Genomic DNA, 20,887 nt, shown 5'->3' on the forward strand with positions numbered 1-20,887 from the left:
GATGTCTTAGCCTTTCCAGATGCAGGGGGACTCAGCCTCTCACGGACTGAGACACCCTCTCTTAGCCAAGGGCATTTTTATTGTTCTCCAATTTACACTTTCAGCACGTTGATTTCCATATTCCCAAAACACCCTGATGAAGCTTACAATGATTGACAATTGCAAATTCTCGATTAAGGAATATCACAGTGTGCCCGATTTTTCCAAACAAGTTTTTCATAGGCTTTGTACCCTTGGGAAACTCTCAGACAAGAGTCACACAGAGGGCAAAGGTAAGGAGAAACAGAAGGCTGATAAAGGGCTTATAAAGCCGTTGGCTTGGCTTGAGTTACTCCATTTTCAGCACACTGGCACAGCACAGTGATGGTTTGTTTCTAGAAACCAGTGATTTCCATCTGCCAGCAGAGGAAGCACAAAGTGATCATTTATTTATATATGAAAAAAAAAATCACATCACACCTTCAATTCCAGCACTCGGGAGGCAGAGGCAGGCAGATCTCTGAGTTTGAGGCCCGCCTGGTTTACAGAGCGAGTTCCAGGACAGCCAGGGATACACAGAGAAACCCTGTCTTGAAAAACCAATTATAATCTGTTTTTATGTTTAAACAAAAAAGTGTGATAAAGATGATGAAGTGTAACTCTCCATCCACATTGATGGCATCTGCTGGGGAGTCCGGTGGGAAGGACTCTGTTTTCTTCAGGGGCTGGGGAGTCAGGTGGGAAGGACTCTGTTTTCTTCAGGGGCTGGGGAGTCAGGTGGGAAAGACTCTGTTTTCTTCAAGGGCTGGCCACGGGGAGTGTGACCAGGCTGCAGTGAGTGTTTGGGGAACACAAGTTGGATATGTGGGGGGTTTTTTCCTTCTTTTTTTGGGGGGGGGTCACAAGGATGGGGGAATGGACCTGGAGGGCTGAAAGGGAGTGTGATTGGGCGTGCATGATGTAAAATTCCCAAATAATCAATAAAATTATTATGCTGGGAAAAAACAAAACACCAAAGCAAAGGCCGGTCCTAGTGGTACAGGTCTTTAATCCCAGCCCTTGGGAGGCAGGGGCACGGCGGGGTGGGGTGGGGTGGGGGACGAGGGATGGGAGGGGGGCACAGGGGTGGGGGGAGACGAGGGATGGGAGGGGGGCACAGGGGTGGGGGTGGTACGAGGGATGGGAGGGGGCACAGGGGTGGGGGGAGATGAGGGATAGGAGGGGGGCACAGGGGTGGGGGGAGACGAGGGATGGGGGGCACAGGGGTGGGGGGTGGGGGACGAGGGATGGGAGGGGGGCACAGGGGTGGGGGGAGACGAGGGATGGGGGGCACAGGGGTGGGGGGTGGGGGACGAGGGATGGGAGGGGGCACAGGGGTGGGGGGAGATGAGGGATGGGAGGGGGGCACAGGGGTGGGGGGAGACGAGGGATGGAGGGGGGCACAGGGGTGGGGGAAGACGAGGGATGGGAGGGGGCACAGGGGTGGGAGGAGACGAGGGATGGGGGAACAGGGGTGGGGGGACGAGGGATGGGAGGGGGCACAGGGTTGGGGGGACGAGGGATGGGAGGGGGCACAGGGGTGGGGGGAGACGAGGGATGGGGGGCACAGGGGTGGGAGGAGACGAGGGATGGGAGGGGGGCACAGGGGGGGGGAGACGAGGGATGGGAGGGGGCACAGGGGTGGGGGGGACGAGGGATGGGAGGGGGCACAGGGGTGGGGGGGACGAGGGATGGGGGGCACAGGGGTGGGAGGAGACGAGGGATGGGAGGGGGGCACAGGGGGGGGAGACGAGGGATGGGAGGGGGCACAGGGGTGGGGGGAGATAAGGGATGGGGGCACAGGGGTTGGGGGGACGAGGGATAGGATGGGGGGCACAGGGGTTGGGGGGACGAGGGATGGGAGGGGGGCAGGAGGGTGTGACACTAGAGGGCTCTATATAGCAAGTTCTGGCGGGGTTACTTAGTAAGACAGTTGATCACACTCCCATCTTCCCAAACAAACAAAACGCCAAAGGAAACAAAGCAATAAAGAAAAAAGAAACCCGAAAAACAAACAAACAAACAAAAAACACCAAAAACAAACACAAACACCAAAAACTAAAAAAGAGGTGGGCGGGGTGGGGTGGGGCGGCTGGAGAGATGACTCAGCGGTTGGCCATTCTTCCAAAGGGCCCTGGGTTCAATTCCCAGCACCCACATGGCAGTTCACAACTGTAACTCTAGTTCCAGGGGATCTGACACACTCACAGAGTCATACATGCAGGCAAAAGCCCAATGTACATAAAAACAAAAGCAAAAAAACTTTTTAAAAATTGGTTAAAAAAACAAACAAACAAAAAAACAAAACCAACCAAACCAACCAAAAACAGTAAAACAAAACAAAACAAACCCAAATCACACCTGTAGCTCCGGCATGCACAAAATCCTGGGTTCAATGCCCAGCACCACATAAACTGGATGTGGGGTGCATGTCTGGCACTTGGGAGATGGTGGAGGAAGGATCAGGAGTTTAAGGTCATCCTCCGCTACAAATTGAGCTCGAGGTTAGCCTAGACAATGTAAGACCTGTCTCATGAAAAGAAACAAAGTTATTACCACCTGGTACGAGCCTAAGATGCTGCCAAGCTCCTAGAATAGCCAAGGCTGCAGCGGGTGACAGCCAGTCAAGAAGAGGAGGCCAGACACTGGCTCCCGTCTCCCTGCAGCCCACTTGCTGCCAAGGCTACTGAGTGACCCACTCACTGCCATCAGTCACTGGCCTGTGGCAAAGGGTGCCTGTGTGGGCTGCAGGCAGGAACTACAATTCCCAGAATTCATTGAGTCGGAGCCCATGGGCCACTCTAAATTGACTGGGAGTGTACAGGACTCTATAATGACAACGAGCTGGACTGAAAGCTTTGGCAAATGGGAATTTGGTGTTGATAAATACTTTTTTCCAGACTTTAGCAAAGCCGTGTGGGATGACAGACCTCAAGGTCACAGACACTTTTGCAGGAGCAGAGACTTCTGGGAAATGTAGTTTCCTGTGCCAAGGGGCCCCAAACTATGTGAATTCTCTACCTCCCTAAATTCCTTTTGCCTGCTTTTTCTTCCCTCCTTCCATGCCTGCTCCTTCACATCTTCTTTCCTTTTCCTTCTGTCTGTCGTTCCTTTTGTTTCTTTTTATTTCTTTAAAATGATGTTATGTTATGCTTGCGGCTCTTTACTCTGGGGATGGTGCCACCCACAGTGGGCAATTCTTCACACCTCAATTTATGCAGTCACTATAACACCCTCATATACATGCCCAGAGGCCCATCTTCCACATGATTTTAGATTCTGTCAAGTTGACATCACTGACCATCACACTCTGTCTTAAAACATTGACAGTCCCCCCACTACCTCACTCCCCACCCCCACCCCCTGCACACACACACAAAACCAAAAATGTAAAAGGGGCTGGGGATGTAGCTCAGGGTGGAATGCTTGCCTAGCACACTAGGCAGTGTGTTCAATGCCCGGTACCACACACACAGAACACCTGGTAAAACCAAATGACTGAGCGTCCACAGGGAATGGACAACACTAAGGAATTTGTCACTGATTTTATTAAATTTATTTTCCTTTTACAAACACCAAAGTCACTGGCCTACTTGAGCAGGAGTTTTCGGTTTTGTCTATATGTACAAGCCCTGGTCAGAAGGAAAAAGAGGAAGGTTAAAATGGGTCAGGTGGATATGCCTGTGATCACGGCACTTGGGAGGCTGAGACAAGAGGGTTGTCCTGAGTTCCCGGCTAGCCTTGGGTACAGAGTGAGACCATATCTCAAAAAATCCAAAAACTAGTGTTGTGAGATGGCTCAGAAGGTAAAGAAAGCTGCCAATAAGGCTGCCCATCCGAATTCGATCCTCAGGACCCACATGGCTGAAGACAAGAACAGCCTTTAGAGTTATCCTCTGACCTCCACATGTCTGTTCTGCCATGCATGTGTGTACACCACAGACAGACAGACAGACAGACAGACACACACACAGACACACACATACACTAGATAGGTAAGTGGATGGATGGATGGATGGATGGACAGACGGACGGATGGATGGGTGGCAGGCAGGAGAGAGGACGCTGAAGGCTGGAATTAACACACACATCAGGGGCTCAGCCAGAGACATTGTTAGTTTCTGGTATGACTGGGAGAATGTGGAATCAAGGGAACCAGGAGGAGGAAAAATTGGACAGAAGGAGAAATAACAAAAGGACAGAAGCGGAGAACCATGACTGAACAGCACCCCCTTCCCCCCCACCCCCAAAGCTACGTCTCCCACTTCCCAATGCCCAGCGCTTGCCTAAGTGGCCTTATTCAGAAACAGTCATTGCAGGTGAAATTAAGACAAGCTGACGTCATCCTGAATTTGGGTCTGGGTTGTATCCAACGGTATCATTATATGAGAAAGGTAAGGCCTCACTGTGTCTCAGGGAGAAAACAAAAAGCTTATGTGATGAGTGGGAACTTAGATGCCACTGTCTGGGCCCAAACCAACAGTGCAGTGAGGCTGGCGATGGGATTCAGTGGGTAAAGTGCTCACCAGCACACCAAAGCCTGGAGTCCACCCCCAGCACCAAATAAGTGGGGCACGATAGTCACCTCTGCGCTAGGGAGGTGGAGGCAGGGCAGCCTCAGCTACACTGATTTTGAGACTAGCCCGGGCTACATGAGACCCTGTCCCAAAATCCAAATAGAAGCAAGCAAAAAGTAAGCTGAAGCCCGGCATCTCTGTCCTCAGTTTTTATCCATCTCCCCTGCTGACCTGTGTGCACATGGTCAGTCTCAGGGGTTCTAAACTGAGGACACAAATCTAAGAGGCCCTGAGCTACCTTCCTGTCAGCTGTTGACAGTGTCCTTTCCAGATCAGCCTAGAGGTCTCCGGTCAATCCTAAGCCTTTGGTCTCCTTGGATAACAGGAACATGGCAGGGATGGGGTGGGCTGGAGAGATGGCTCAGTGGTTAAGAGCATTAACCTCTCTTCCAGGGGACACAGGTTTGATTCCCTCCACCTATATAGTGGTTCACAACTATTTGTAACTCCAGTCCCAGGGAATCCAATGACCTCTTCTGGTCTCTGAGGGCACCACGCAGGCACATACTGCACAAACATACATGTAGGAAAAAAACCCATACACATAAAAATAAAAATAAAAAAATAAAAATAAAAATGTCAGCCCAAAGCCGAGTGGTGGCGCACACCTTTAATCCCAGCACGAGGTAGGAGAGAGAGGCAGGCGGATCTCTGTGAGTTCAAGGCCAGCCTGGTCTACAGAGTGAGTTCCAGGACAGCCAGGCCTGTTATACAGAGAAACCCTGTCTCAAAAAATTGAAAACAGAAAAAATAAGATCATCCCAGGACAAGTTCACACTGAGCAGCAGTGATGTCATGGGAAAGTCTTGTTCTCTCAAACACTTGGATTTCTTCACACCACCCTGCAGAAGCAGGCCTGAGGTTAGCGACCAGCCAACCACACCCTGACAAGACTGTTATCTGCTCATGGCCCCTACCCCAGGTCCCCCGCTGTTTGAATGCAAATCTCTAGTCACAAACCACAGCTTCCATACTTTAATTTCATCTTCCCAACATGTCCACTGTGAATGAGAATATCTTCTTTGCTACCCACTAGGGACTTCTGTTTGCTTCCCTTGGGGGAAAGTGGTTAACCCAGTAACTTGGGATCTGCTGGCCCAGGACTCCAGTTCCATAAAGTCAGAAGCAAAGCTTGGCTGGGAGACACAAACTAAGGAATGTCCAGGGCTGCCAGCAGCTAAAGGCAGCTGAGAGACAGGTGTGGAATAAGCAGCCCACCCTGAGGGCCTCCTATACAAACTCATGACATAGGGTGTCTGCTACAAATCCAAACCTTTAAATGTTTTACATTTCTTCATTCATTCATTCATTCATTCATTCGTGTGTTTGTGTGTGGCTGCTATGGCATGCATGTGGAGATCAGAGGTTGAGTGGAGCCAACTTTCTCCTCCTACCATGTGGGTCCTGGGGAGCCAACTTCGGTTATCAGGCAAGTGACTTTACCCCCTGAGCCATCTGGACAGCCCCAGATAATGACTTTAGGTGATGGTAACTGAACATAGGCCTCAGGCATGTTACTCAAATGCTCTACCACTGAGCCACACCCCAGCCCCTCACTGGGGGATTCTAGGCAGGGGCTCTACCACTGAGCCACACCCCCAGCCCCTCACTGGGGGATTCTAGGCAGGGGCTCTACCACTGAGCCACACCCCTAGCCCCTCACTGGGGGATTCTAGGCAGGGGCTCTACCACTGAGCCATACCCCTAGCCCCTCACTGGGGGATTCTAGGCAGGGGCCCTACCACTGAGCCATACCCCAGCCCCTCACTGGGGGATTCTAGGCAGGGGCCCTACCAGTGAGCCAAAACCCAGCCCCTCACTGGGGGATTCTAGGCAGGGGCTCTACACTGAACCATGCTCCTAGCACTCCCAAGAACAAATTTCTGTGGCCCTAAGCAATCTCGTAGGTAGAGGTGCCCCTCCTGTGTGCCCTGGCTTATGTCCCATGAGCTGTTAAGTTTCATCATTAATGCCAGGCTAAAGCTTGTCATCCTAGCACTAAGAAGTCTGAGACAGAAGGTGAGTTCCAGATTAGCCTAGGGTACATGAGACCCTGTCTCAAAATACTAATAGTGGTATGGTACTGGAGAGAGGCAGGTGGGTTGTTCCAGATCAGCCAAAATTTATATAGTGAAACACTGTTTCAAAAAAATTTAAACGGGGAGAGATTTAGGACAGGCACCAATACTACATGGAGAAACCCTGTCTCGAAAAACCAAAAAACAAAAAAAAAAAAAAAAAAAGTTAATGGTAGCTGGGCAGGCACCTGTAATCTCAGACCTGGGGATGTGGAGGCTGGATGACTAGTAATTCCAAAGTCATACACAGAGAATCTGAGGGTAGCTTGGGTGCACATGTGAATCAGGGCTATGACTCTGTCTCAAAAATATGCACAATAAATATATGCCAGTAAAAAAAATAACAAATGAATATATCAGTGACAATATTAGTGAAGAATATATAATAACCATGCAGCTAGGACAAATGTTGGTTTTTATCAGTACACTTGTGTTTTTTTCTGCATTTTTTTCAGACAAGGTCTCACTATGTAGCTCTGGCTGTCCTGGAACTATGTAGACCACCAGGCTGGCCTTGAACTCACAGAGATCCACCAGCCTCTGCCTCCTGAGTGCTGGGATTAATGCCTTCACCATTACATCCAGCTTCCTCTTCTTCCTCCTTCTTTTAATGGAAGAAGGGCTCACAAAGATAGAACATAAAGCTGGGGCGCTTTTTACCTTTGTGACTTAGGGGTGCGGGAAAGAGAAAGTGAGAGGCACAGGGAGAAAGGGGGGAGAGGGGGAGAGAAAAAGTATGGAAAAGAGAGGGGCAGAAAGGCCGGGGCGATGCTCAGTGCTTCAGAGTGCTTACTGCTCTTACAGAGAACCAAGTTTGGTTTCCAGGGCCCAAACGGTGGCTCACAACCAACCCAACTCCAGCTAACAGGCATCCCATGCCGTCTTCTGGCGGGCTGTGCACCCACATACACACACTCCCCAGACATACACACAAACACACATAACTAAAAATATTATCTTGCTGCTGGTGGCAGCTCACGCCTTTAATCCTGGCACTCAGGAGGCAGAGGCAGGTGGATCTGTTTGAGGTCTACAGAGTGAGTCCCAGGATAGCTAGGGCTACACAGAGAAACCCTGTCTCAAAAAACCAAAAAGAAAAAAAAAGTCTTAAAAAAGAGGGTGAGAGGGAAGGAAAGAGAAGAATTTTAAAAAGCAAGAGGGGAACTGAAGGACATGGGGGGGCAGGGGGCGGACCAAAGACCCCTTTATGCATCCATTTTTCTTCCTTCATTCCTCACTCCCCCACCCCATTTCTTTTTTGAGATAGGGTCTCATGTAGCTCAGGCTGGCCTCAAACTCACTATTTAGCCAAGGAAGACCTTGAACTTCTGATCTTCCTTCCTCCCCTTCCCAAGTGCTGTGATGACAAATTTGTGTCACACCATACTTGATTTATCCAGTACTGGGGATCGAACCCATGACTTGATCATGGTAGGCAACTCACAACTGAGCCACATCCCCACCTTCCCCAGTTCCTGAGATAGCATCTTGCTGTGCTGCTCAGACTGGCCTTGAACTTACAGCCATCCCTCCACTTCAAACCTCCCAAGTGCTGGGGTCAGAGGAGGGGACCACCACCCCTGGGTGGTGTCCATGTTTGCGGGATTTAGAGGGTTAGGGGTGACTCACGCGATCAGGATGACCAAGAAGGTGAGGATAGCCAGTCCCACGGCCACCAAGTCGCCCACCAACACCATGTTCTTCAGGTCGCTGTCCGACTGGAACTTGAGCGTCATGCGGGGCTGCCCATCCACTGGACAGTTGGAAGTGGGACTCAGCACCCCACCACCGCCCTCTGTGACCTCCTCCACCCCACCTGTTCACCTGGCTCACCGCTTAGTGCTGTGCCAGGCTCTCAAGTACCATTCACCGTGGTGAACACCACAGCTTAGCCTGTCCCAGTAACAGCCAGGGCTAAGGGAACCTCATTTCTTGTTGGGTATGGGAAGGAAGCAAGAGGTTGGATCCAAAGCCAAGAAAAGAACTGCGTGTGGTGGTTCACAACTGTAATCTGAACACTTGGGACACTGAGGCAGGAGGACTACTCTGAGCTGAGGGCAGTCTGGGCTACAGAATGAGGAGACCCTGTCTCTTAAAAAGGAGGAAAGCTCCATCTCCAGCGCCATGGCTGACTGGCTGCTGCCTTGCTTTGCACCATGATAATGGACTAAACCTCTGAACTGCAAACCAGCCCAATTAAATGCTTTCCTTTGTAAGAGTTGCCTTGTTCTTGGTGTCTCTTCGTAGCAACAGAACACTAAGACAGAAGCTGGTACCAGTGAGCGGGACATTGCTGTGACAAGCCTGACTGTATTGCTTGTTGGTGGAATGCAGACTTTTTGACTTTGGATTAAGAAAACAGTTGAACACTTTCAGTGGGGCTTAATGGGCTGTACTAGTGTGGGAGACAGTGGTGCAGTGACGCTGAGAGATTATGGCACCTGGTTCAAGAGGCTTCAGAGGGTAACAGTATCGGTAAGTGGCCTAGGACTGTTCTTGTGATATTTTGGTAAAGAATGTGGTTGCTGTCTGCCCTTGTCCAGAAAAACCTGCCTGAGGTTAAATTGAAGAATTTTGAATTAATGGTATTCGTGAAGGAGATTTGAAGACAGCCTAGTATTAACAGTGGCTTAGTGGCCACTTGTATGCAGATCTACAATGAGAAGGAGCAAGCTGAGCAAAGTGTGCAGTTTGAGGAGAAAAGGAGCACCAGAAGTGGAATGGAGCTAAGTGCAGGGCTCAAGGAGATTAAAAGATTAAAGAAAAGCCTGATGCTAGATGGAATAAAAGGAATGGTGACCTCAGGGAAGACCCCACCCAGCTAAGTTTCCAATCTGTGAAAAGTGAAGGAACTATGTCTGATGAAAATGGATTTGAATGAGGGAGCCAACTTCCAGCTCCAGCAATCAGCATCACTTGGCAGCTTCAGCCATGTGGTTCTGGCTTTAGAATCAAGGACAGAAGAAAGGGGTTATGGAAGGAACTGTGTCACTGTGGGGCAGGCTTTGAGGTCTCTCGCTTAAGCTTCACTCAGTGTCAGTTGCCTTCTGATCAAGATGTAGCCAGCACCATGTCACCTGCACGTCACCGTGCTCTCCACCACGGTGATAATGGACTGAACCTCTGAACTGTAAGCTGCCATCACAATGTAAAAGGATAAAGCCACATAAGATGGGAAATACACAGGGAGTCTGGATTCTATATGTTATTGTGTTGATTTTGAATTTTTTGAATATTGATAAGCAAAGGCAGCTGCTGAGAGACATTGGACTGTGAACAGGACTGCAAAACTGAAGCAACCTAGATACTTTAGGGCTGTCTTAACTTTTTTTTAAAAAAGTAAAAAACATATCAAATGAAGTAAAAAATGCTTTGGAGAAGAGTTTTTGCTTTTGTTCTCACAGGAGATGAGAGGCTGTGGATTCCTTCAGGAATAAAATGGATCAGGTTTGATCAAGGGAGACCTCCTGAATCTTGACAGGTGATATCTATCAACAAATATTATAGCTGGTCTTCCCAGGACTTTGCCATTATTTCAAAATTTCTCTTTGGGACACTAAAAATGCCTTTTCCCACAGACAACAGGAAGCAGTTTAGAGAAATGATGTCCACATTCCCAAGAGTTGGGTTGTGGGAGGTTTTTGGTTATTTGGTGGGTCATGGATGTTTGTTATCATCTAGGGGAAATTTGATAAAAAGACAACTGTTAATCTGAGATATTTTACATTGGCATGGATTTGGTATATTGACATAAATTTAAAGTTAATTTTGTTACACTGTACATATGTTTCTGCTCTTGTTTGGGGTATTGTGCTTATACAGCTCATTTAAATGAGCTTAATGCATCATTAAGAAATGAGGTTGAGCCGGGCGGTGGTGGCGCACGCCTTTAATCCCAGCACTCGGGAGGCAGAGCCAGGCGGATCTCTGTGAGTTCGAGGCCAGCCTGGGCTACCAAGTGAGTTCCAGGAAAGGCGCAAAGCTACACAGAGAAACCCTGTCTCGAAAAACCAAAAAAAAAACAAAAAAACAAAAAAAAAACAAAAAAAAACAAAAAAAAGAAATGAGGTTGGTAGTCAATCTATAATAATCAAACTTGTAGTCACATTAGGTATGCTTTCAAGGTTAAATAGGTGTATTTTAGACAAGTAGATGCTTTTTTAAAAAATATAATTTTAATGTGCATTTTGTGTTTTTGCCGTGGGTGTGGGGATCCCTTGAAACTGGAGTTATAGACAGGTGTGAGCTGCCATGTGGGGGTCGGGAATTGAACTCAGGTCCTCTGGAAGAAGAGTCAGCACTCTTAACCCCTGAGCCATCTCTCCAGCCCAGTAGATGCTTTTTCAAACACTTCAAATATCCACAGAATATAGCATTTAAGATGTTTAATAACCTAAAGTTTTTCATGTCAATGAGACACATCTATCTGCTCCTGGCAGCACCAATTTACTTCATAAATAGATGGTTTACATTGAAGAAACTCCATAGGAGTTCGCTTTCATTGTGGCAAGGTTAGCCATTTGGGCAAGAAACTGCTTTTGCCTTGACTGCTTGACTGTGTGCTCTGTAGATTGGACACACAGGACCCACAGGAAAGTGACTGCTGAACTTTGCCAAAACAAGGCAAAACAGTCCTTTCAGAGTCCTGCTTCACAGAAGTCTGCCAGACATTCTGCAGGACACAGAGGAAAGCGACTGATGAACTTTGCCAAAACAAGGCAAAACAGTCCTTTCAGAGTCCTGTTTCACAGAAATCTGCCAGACATTCTGCAGGACACAGAGGAAAGCGACTGGTGAACTTTGACAATACAAGGCAGGACAGTCCTTCAAGTTTCCTGCTTCACTGAAAAGTCTGCCAGATATTCTAGGACTGTGGGCTGAAGATGGATGCCCCAACATTGCAGAGGAACTTTGGGTGACTGTCCAGGCAGATGTCTCTGTTATTATTAATTCCTTCTAGGTCTCTGATGAAGTTAAAGACTAGGTAGTTATAGCTGCAGTTTTCCTTGATTACGATAGAAAGTAAATTAGGTGTAAAACTTTAGAGTCACTAAGATAGAGTGGATGGTGGAGTGTTTTCTCTGAATTTTCTAAATACAAATGGACTGAATACTGTAAATTAATTCTTATTTGATAACCGTTTTTGTTGTATATAGTTTTACTATGATAAAGTTAAAGTCTTTCATTTTTAGCTAGGCAAAAAGGGGGTAATGTAGAATATTTTAAGATGTGTCACATTTGTTTATGCTGTGGAACATTTCTTTAATGGTGCAAAGGTGTGTTGCATTCTTTTATGTTGCATTTGTTTACTGCTGTGAAGCTGTGTTACTTTGCCTGTCTAAAACACCTGATTGGTCTAATAAAGAACTGAACGGCCAATAGCAAGGCAGGAGAAAGAATAGGTGGGGCTGGCAGGCAGAGAGAATAAATATGAGGAGAAGCAAGAACAAGGAGAGGAGGACTCCAGGGGTCGGGCCAGCCAGCCACTGAGTAAGAGTGAAAGTAAGACATACCAAAGTAAAAGAAAGATAACAGCCCAGAGGCAAAAGGTAGATGGGTTAAGTTAAGAAAAGCTGGCTAGAAATAAGCCAAGCTAAGACTGGGCATTTATAATTAAGAATAAGCCTCCGTGTGTGATCTATTTGGGATCTGGGTGGTGGGCCCCCAAAAGAGCAATAGAGCGAAGAGTAAACAACAACAACAACAAATATCTAAACATAAACTTTGTTTTCTGAGATAGGATCTTCTCTCTCTCTTTCTCTCTTGTTTGTTTGTTTTTTTTTTTTTTTTGAGATAGGGTTTTTCTGTGTGGCCCTAGCTGTCCTGGAACCTGCTCTGTAGACTCACAGATAGGATCTTTTAAAATATATATTTAAAATTATGTGTCTTTGTGGGTCTGAGAAGAAGTACATGTGGTTACCTTCAGCTGCCTGGAACAATGTCATCCTCTAGAACTGGAGCTACAGACATGTGAGCTGCCATCTGGGTGCTGGGAATCCAACATGGTTCCATTGAAAGAACTGTCAGTGCTCTTAACCAATGAGCCATTTACCAATCCTTAAAATACATCTTAATTGTGTGTGTGCACGCGTGCGTGCATGTGTGCGTGCGTGCATGTGTGTGTGTGTCTGTCTGTCTGTCTGTCTGTCTGTGTGTGTGTGTCTGTGTCTCTGTGTGTGTCTCTGTCTGTATCTGTGTGTGTGTGCGCATGTGTGTGCGCATGTGTGTGTGTGTGTGTGTGTGTGTGTGTGTGTGTGTGTGACAGAGGTCGATGTCAGGTGTTTTCTTCATCCCTCTCTAACCTGATTTTGATGTACGGCCTCTCACTGCACCTAGTACTTGCAAATTCATCCAGGCTGGTCAGTGAGCTTCAGGAACCTACTTGTCTCTTCATCCTACTCCAGGGCGGAGTTGCAGACAGGAGCTATGTAGCTCAGGCTGGCCTTGAACTCCAGATGCTCCTGCCTCAGCCTCCCAAGTGCTGATGGGGAGCCTTGAGACCCACCTCCACAGGGACACGGACCGTGAGGAGCCTTGAAACCCTCTCTACAGGAACATGGCTGCCTCTCACAGGCCCCTGCTTTCCAAACCCCCAGCTTACCATAGCAGTACTTCTCTCTGATGCACTTGGGGGTGACTTTCTTGCAATGTACACAGTCCAGGACCTCCTCTTTGAGCATGCCTGGGCAGGGGGAAGGAAAAGTGGAGAAAAGCAGACCCCAGGAACTGGCAAGGCAGGGAGGAGCAAGGCACAAAGGAGATGGGGTACCCGGGGCCTCTGAACGTCGGAAGAGCCTCTGCCTGGCACAGCAATGGTTCATGTGAGAAATGATTTCTTCTTCTTTGTTTTCCCCCTGAGACAGGGTTTCTCTGTGTAGCCCTGGCTGTCCTGAAACTCACTCTATAAACCGGGCTGGGCTTGAACTAAGAGATCTGCCTGCCTCTGCCTCCTGAGTGCTGGTATTAAGGGCATGCACCACCACGCCCACTTGAGAAATGATTTTTCTATCATTGAAGAGTCAAATGGAATTTCCATAGGTCAGGTCACCTGATCATAGGATATGGGGCGGTGTGCTGAGGATTGAACCCAAGGTCTTGAGTATTAGGCAAGGGCTCTACCACTGAGCCGCGCTTCAGTCCCTCACTGGGGATTCCAGGTAGACACTCTACCACTGGTCTATATCACAAAGTCCACTTTTTTTTTTTTTTTAAATCCTGAGACAGCATTCTGCTAAGCTACCCAGGTTAGCTTTGAACTTGAGACATTCTTGCCTCAGCCTCGCTCAGTAGCTTCTGTGGCGGATTCAGGCCGGCCACCCATTTTTTCCCATTTGTAGACACTTAAGCAAACCTTTTCTCGGTTGCTGTCATTTTACATTTTATGTATTTCCTGGTGTGTGCATGCACATACACGCACATGAACGGAGCTCAGAGAACAACTTACACGAGTCTGTTCTCCTTCCTTGTGTGGTGCTGAAGACTGAACTCAGGATAAGCTAGCTAACAAGCTCCTTTAGCTCCTGAGCTCTCTTGTCGGCCCCAATATTTATTAATTTTTGAATCTGCTACTTTCCAGTCTTGGAGCCTCATCTGGAAAAGGTGGGCGTGGTGCAGGTTCACCTGGGTCCTCTCTTCCTGTGCCAACAGGAAGACACTTCCCAGGACCCTTTTGTGGTGAGTTGTGCCCACATGTCCTACACTGAATCAGAGGAAAATGAAAAGTGTGGTGGGTATCATGCCAGGCCACGAAACTTCCCGTGTGCTTCCCTAGTTCCAGAGGCCAGTGTCAACCACCAGCATGGGGCAGCGGAAGTTTGAAGAGCTACAGGACTCCCCGTGGATGTGGCCGAGACAGCAGCACTTGTCATGTTGAGCCATTGAGATGTGGAGTTTGTCAATGCCACACACCCTACGGCACCCACAGCTACAGATGCCCCAGGCTCCAGTTCACACCATTTTCATAAGACCCCCAAACGTCAATCTTGAGGGGCCAGTGAGATGGAGCAGCTGGTAAAGGTGCTTGCCACCAAGACTGGTGACCTGAGTTCAATCCCAGAGACCCCTATGGAAGAAGGAGAGAACCAACTTCTGTAACTTATCTTCTGACCTCCACATGGGTATTGTGCACACACACCCTAATAAAATAGGATAATAATAATAATGTGGTGCCTCATGAAATAACAGCACTGCAGAGGCTGAGGCAGGAGGATTGTCCTGAGTTCTAGGTCAGCATGGGTTACAGAGTAAGAACTTGTGTCAAAATAAGAAGCAATGGGGGAGGGGAGGCAGAGATAACTCAGTGGATAAGATGCTTAGAACAGGAAAGTTGACCGTGGTGGTGTGTGCTCATAATCTCAGCTCCGAGGAGGCGCAGCAGGGGGATCCTGGGCTCACTGGGCAGCCAGCCTAATCAGTGGCCTTCGAGACACTAAGAAACCCTGTCTCAAAAGCCAAGGTGGGGGCTAAAGAGATGGCTCCATAGTTAAAAGCGTTTACTAATCCTGTGGAAGACTGTGGTGATATATTGTGTACCCTAATAAACTTGCCTGAGGATCAGAGGACAGAGCCAGCCTCTACATTAGACACAGAGCCAGGCAATGGTGGCACACACCTTTGATCCCAGCACTTGAGGTCTCATGCCTTTGCTTGGGAAGCACACAAGCCTTTAATCCCAGGAAGTAATATGGCAGGGCAGAGAAAGGTATATAAGGCATGAGGAAACAGGAACTTTTCTCTTTAGGCTGAGGATTTCATAGAGGTAAGAACTAGTGGCTGGCTGTTCTGTTTCTCTGATCTTTCAGCTTTCACCCTGATATCTGGCTCTGTTTTTTTTTTTTTTAATTAAAAGATCATCTAAGATTCAGACAACAGAAGACCCCAGCTCAGATCCTATCACCTACATGGTGGTTGCAGCCATCTGTAACTCCAGTTCCAGAGAATCTGATGGCTTCTTTTGGCCTCCATGGGCACTGCACTTATGTGGTACACAGACATACATTCATGAAAACACTCATACAACCAAAATTTAAAAATAACTAAAAATGAGCCGGGCGTTGGTGGCGCACGCCTTTAATCCCAGCACTCGGGAGGCAGAGCCAGGCAGATCTCTGTGAGTTCGAGGCCAGTCTGGGCTACCAAGTGAGTTCCAGGAAAGGCGCAAAGCTACACAGAGAAACCCTGTCTCAAAAAAAACCAAAAAAAACCAAAAAAAAAAAAAAAAAAAAAAAAAAAAAACAAAAAACAAAAAACAAAAAACTAAAAATGGCTGGGCGGTGGTGGCACACGCCTTTAATCCCAGCACTCAGGAGGCAAAGGCAGGTGGATCTCTGTGAGTTCGAGGCCAGCCTGGGCTACCAAGTGAGTTCCAGGAAAGGCGCAAAGCTACACAGAGAAACCCTGTCTCGAAAAACCAAAATAAATAAATATAAATAAATAAAAATAACATGGTGGATGGTTACTGGGGCATGATACCCAAGGTATCATGATACCCTCTGGCTTCCGAAAGCATACACACACACACACACACACACACACACACACACACACACACACGCACGCACGCACACACACACACACACAGCAGAAAACACCCTCCCTTAATGACATGGCTCATGTTTTTGTGGTAAAATGAGTATGGCATTAGAGTTTGATTTGGGAGGAATGGGGGAAAGGTGTGGGAGGGTGGGGGTGAACAGGAAAAGCAGGACTCACGACAAATTTTGTGGTCGCAGGCTGAAAAAGAAGAGAGCTGATATGAGTGACATGGGGACATGGATGGTGGCTTCAGAATTTAATTGGGAAGGGAGAGAAGGGGCAAATCCAGGGAGGGAGAGGAAGGGATGTTGGTGCCATGGGGATGCTGGGAGTCACACAGGGTGACTTTGGGGGCAGGGACCGTGGTGGGGAGATTGGGGCAGCACCTTTTGCTTCATAGGCTTTCAGCGCTTTCTTTAGTTCCTTGACGGCATGCTCCCTGAGGTTCACCAGCTCTTCCAGCAGAGCATCATCTGAGGAGGGAACAGATGCTAATCAGTGCAGCGTCCCATCGAGCCGTGAACCACTTACAGAATGAGTAAACCCAGCTGCAGAGATGCCTCAGCGGCTAAGAACACTGTCTTGTAGAATATTATTTTAAGATGTGTTACATTTGTTTATCCTGTGGACCTTGTTTTTAATGATGCAAAAACGTGTTGCATTCTTTTATGTTGCGTTTGTTTAACTCTGTGAAGCTGTGTTACTTTGCCCATCTAAAACACCTGATGGTCTAATAAAGAGCTGAATGGCCAATAGCAAGGCAGGAGAAAGGATAGGCGGGGCTGGCAGGCAGAGAGAATAAATATGAGGAGACATCTGGGAGAAAAAGAGGGAGCAAGAAAACCAGGAGAGGAGGACTTCAGGGGCCAGCCACTCAGCCATCCAGCTACACAGCCAGACACAGTGTAAGAAGGACAAAAAAGGTATACAGAAATAGAGAAAGGAAAAAGCCCAGAAGTAAAAAGTAGTTGGGTTAACTTAAAGTTAAGAAAAGCTGGCTAGAAACCAGCCAAGCTAAGGCCAGGCATTTATAATTAAGAATAAGCCTCCATGTGTGATTTATTTGGGAGCTGGGTGGTGGGCCCCTCAAAGAGTAAAAAACAAAACAACACTGGCTGCTCTTACAAAGGACCTAGGGTCAGTTCCTAGCACCCACATGGTGGCTCACAACCATCTGTAACTGCAGTCCCAGAGGATCTGGTGTCTGGTGCCCTCTTCTGACCCCCACAGGTACTGCACACACATAGCACATAATACATGCAAGCAAAAACACCCATACAAATTAAATTTTAAGAAAGTAAAAAAAAAAGGGGGGGTGTTTCAGATCTTAGAGATATTCATTTTAGTCCTTTGCAAAAATGACCCGTTTAGTGTCCAAAAAGGATCTGAATTCTGGAAGGCTCCTAAATGGGAATTAAAATATGTGCCCAGACTGTGTGTGACCCCTGGCACATGGGAAGAGCTGCTTGTCAGCCTCTCGAGCTGTGAAGCTGGCTTTGAACTCAGTCTAATTCGGACGGGATTCATAGTCATGGTCCTGTGTCAGCTTCCTGAGTTTCTAGGATGACAGGCCGCAGGTAGACTCGCTGATGGGAGGTTACTACAAATGTTAGATTATTTAAAAGACAGCCGTACAGAGAAAGAAGGTGGAAAGAAAGGGGGCCTTGGTCTGACCTAGGTGGAACTACGTTTATTCACCGCAAAGGGGCAGAAGGCCGGAATGCCTACAGAGGAAGATAGGGTCCTGCCTCTTATGCGGCAGAAATGACTTCCGTAGTCTGCAAAGGAAGCTGAGAAATGTAGTCTTTCAGCAGGAAACTATCGACAAACTCTTCATTTATAAAAACTGTAGTGCCTCCCTAGGACGACTGTGGCTTATAATAAATTTGGGTTTTACTCAATTGTTGAAAAAAAAAATAGCCAAATGAATGGAAACACATGAACTATGAACCAAAGGCTGAGGGGCCCCCAGCTGGATCAGGCCCTCTGAATAGGTGAGACAGTTGATTGGCTTGATCAGTTTGGGAGGCAACTAGGCAGTGGGACCGAGTCCTGTGCTCATTGCATGAGTTGGCTGTTTGAAACCTGGAGCTTATGCAGGGACACTTGGCTCAGTCTGGGAGGAGGGGACTGGACCTGCCTGAACTGAGTCTACCAGGTTGATCGCAGTCCTGGGGGGGGGGGGAGGATTTGCCCTGAGGAGGTGGGAATGGGGGGTGGGCTGGGGGTAAGGGGAGGGGGTGGGAGGGGGAGAATAGGGGAACCCGTGGCTGATATGTAGAACTGAATGGTATTGTAAAATAAAAAAACAAAAACAAAAACAAAAAAACTGTAGTGCCTAAGAAGCTCAAGAAAACAGGTGTGTGTGGCGGATGACGCCTTGTGATGTGCATTGGAGAGATCGGAGTGTCCCGCATACATCTTCAACTCGGTGGCTTTGGACAGGCCACCGGCCTCTGAGTCTCAGCTTTTCTCCTCCTTTGTAAAGCGGGAATCTAAAACATCTGCCTCCCAGCAAAGGACACGGCTTTGGTTAGCTACCCAGGGGAGAAGCGGAAAGGGAGGAGGTGGCCGAAGGGTCTCCTACCTGTCATAGAGTTAACCTTTATGTACAGGGTATGGTTCTTGAAGGAGATGGCCAGGTTCTCCAGGTAATCCAAGCCTGCAGCCCAGAAGGGAGACCGCGTCACATCAGGAGGCCCACCACGGCCCGGCCTCTCCCCCAGCACCCAAGCACACACCCACTTTCCCTACGAAGGCGTTCATGGCGTAGTCCCTGAAGAAAGGGCCCTCCATGCCCAGCAGCAGGGCCTGCGCGCGGGCCTGTAACCCTTCCACGTGGAAGCGCTGGGGGATGATGGCCGCGCGCAGCTGGTTGAGCGCAACAAGCACCGACTGGTCGCATTGCAGGCAGCCCCAGCCCCCGGGACTGCCCAGGCAGCACAGGAGCGCCACGGCCAGGAGCATGGTGGGCCTTTGTGACGTCACAGGGGGCCCCCAGAACGCTGTGTGTCTAGCGCTCTGGAATTCAGACACTTAACACACTTATTGAGCACCTACTGGATGCTGTTCTAAGTCCCCAAGAGCCTGAGAAAGACACAAGTATCCTGTCCTACTGACGTTTAAATTCACTAATTCAACTGATTTTCTTTCCTTCCTTTTCCCTCACTTTTCTTTCTTCCTTCTCTTTCTCTCTTAAAAACATTTTATTAATTTTTGAGGCCGGGTGTGGTGGTGGCGCACACCTTTAATCCCAGCACTATGGAGGCAGAGACAGGCGGAACTCTGTGAGTTCAAGGCCAGCCTGGTCCGCATAGTGAATTCCAGGACAGCCATGGCTACATAATGAGATCTTGTCTCAGAATACACACACACACACACACACACACACACACACACACACACACACACAATATTAAATGATTTTTGAGAATTTCATATAAACATGCATTGTATTTTGATCATATTCATCTCCATTCCCCCCAAATCCTCCTAGATTCACCCCACCCCATTTCTCTTTTTCTTTTCTTCCTTTCTCCAGTCCTCCCTCCCTCCCTCCCTCTCTAATTCTCTTCTAAGATAGTATGTCATGTAGCCCGGGCTGGCCTTGAACTCTATATTCATCTGAGGATGACTTTGGACTCCTGATCCTCTGGCCCAGTCTCCTGAGAGCGTGAATTTCAGGATCTCAATACGTAGCCCTGGCTGTCCTGGAACTCACTTTGTAGACCTGGCTGGCTTTGAATTCACAGAGATCCAACTACCTTGGCCTCTGGAGTGCTGGGATTTAAGGCATGCGCCACCACACCCGGCTATAAAATTTTCGTCTTATGTATACAAGTGTTTGCTTGCATGTATGTCTGTGTACCAGGGCCCATGGAGATCTCAGAGGGTGTCAGATCCCTGGAGTTACAGCTGGCTCTGAGCCTCCACGTGGATGCTGAGAATTAAACTTATGTCCCCTGCAAGAGCAGTCCATGCTGTGAGCCATCTCCCCAGACAAACATTTAATGTTTTTTTTAAAATTACATTTATTATGAGATCTTGTGGTTGTGGAATATTTAACTATGTAAAGATGTAAGTGTTTAACTATGTAAAGATAAACTATGTTTATGTTACAGAGTATTACTTTAACTGTGTAATGGCATGTTACATTTGTTTCTGCTGCCTTTGTTAATGATGTAAAGATATACTACATTTGTTTATGCTGTATTTGTTTAATTATGTAAAGATGTGTTGCATTTGTTTCAATTTGTGTACTTGCCTGCCTAAGGCGCCTGATTGGTCTAATAAAAAGCTGACTGACCATTCTCTACACCAGGATTGTTTTGTTTTTCTAATGTAGCTAGTGAAAAGTTTGAGGTTACACATGTAGCTACCATGATATTGTGAACAAACATGGCTGGCTTAGCATGTGTGTGTGGGGTGAATTGAATTAGCGATTAAGTTAGCTGAGGAGTCAAGGACACCCAGGGTGTTGTTGCTCCCTGCCACCACCAGAGGTCGCTCACACCAGGTAAATTCTCTCCCAATTTGTCAGTCCCAGGATTACCCTGCAGACTAGCAAATTTGAGGCCACATTTAGAGATAGGAGCCAACCTGTTGACTTGTACTTGCTTCTCCTCCTCCACAATCAAAGTCCCCTTTGGGACAGTGAGCCATACAAAGGCTACAGATTCC

General features: G+C 47.9%; 1 protein-coding gene across 3 annotated transcripts; it reads right to left on the reverse strand.

Annotated features, from left to right (window-relative positions):
* Positions 1–3,548: 3,548 nt before the first annotated feature.
* Izumo2 (IZUMO family member 2) lies at positions 3,549–19,185 on the reverse strand. Of its 3 annotated transcripts, none has more exons than XM_042274342.2 (7): positions 18,953–19,185; positions 18,795–18,869; positions 16,594–16,680; positions 16,385–16,405; positions 13,275–13,355; positions 8,303–8,426; positions 3,549–3,650 (listed from the first exon to the last, which is right to left on the reverse strand). In XM_042274342.2, exons 1-7 carry the CDS (start codon positions 19,110–19,112, stop codon positions 3,608–3,610), a joined length of 591 nt encoding a protein of 196 aa, XP_042130276.1. In that variant the 5' UTR covers positions 19,113–19,185; the 3' UTR covers positions 3,549–3,607. The 3 variants fall into 3 exon arrangements, with proteins under 3 accessions (XP_042130276.1, XP_006986375.1, XP_076432059.1); XM_006986313.4 differs by having other exon boundaries at positions 18,949–19,185; XM_076575944.1 differs by lacking the exon at positions 16,385–16,405 and having other exon boundaries at positions 18,949–19,185.
* Positions 19,186–20,887: the final 1,702 nt, after the last annotated feature.

The sequence above is a fragment of the Peromyscus maniculatus genome, chromosome 1 (assembly GCF_049852395.1).
Source record: "Peromyscus maniculatus bairdii isolate BWxNUB_F1_BW_parent chromosome 1, HU_Pman_BW_mat_3.1, whole genome shotgun sequence".
Lineage (NCBI taxonomy): Eukaryota > Metazoa > Chordata > Mammalia > Rodentia > Cricetidae > Peromyscus > Peromyscus maniculatus.

What these genes read in the sequence shown, in the direction of transcription:
- Izumo2 (XM_006986313.4), bottom strand. Translation starts at nt 19,174, where the DNA reads ATGCTCCTGGCCGTGGCGCTCCTGTGCTGCCTGGGCAGTCCCGGGGGC. An exon ending in GAAAGCCTATGAAGCAAAAG is followed by an intron (nt 16,406 to 16,593) that starts GTGCTGCCCCAA and finishes CTTCTTTTTCAG; the next exon opens with CCTGCGACCACAAAATTTGT. An exon ending in CTGCGACCACAAAATTTGTC is followed by an intron (nt 13,356 to 16,384) that starts GTGAGTCCTGCT and finishes CCCCCTGCCCAG; the next exon opens with GCATGCTCAAAGAGGAGGTC.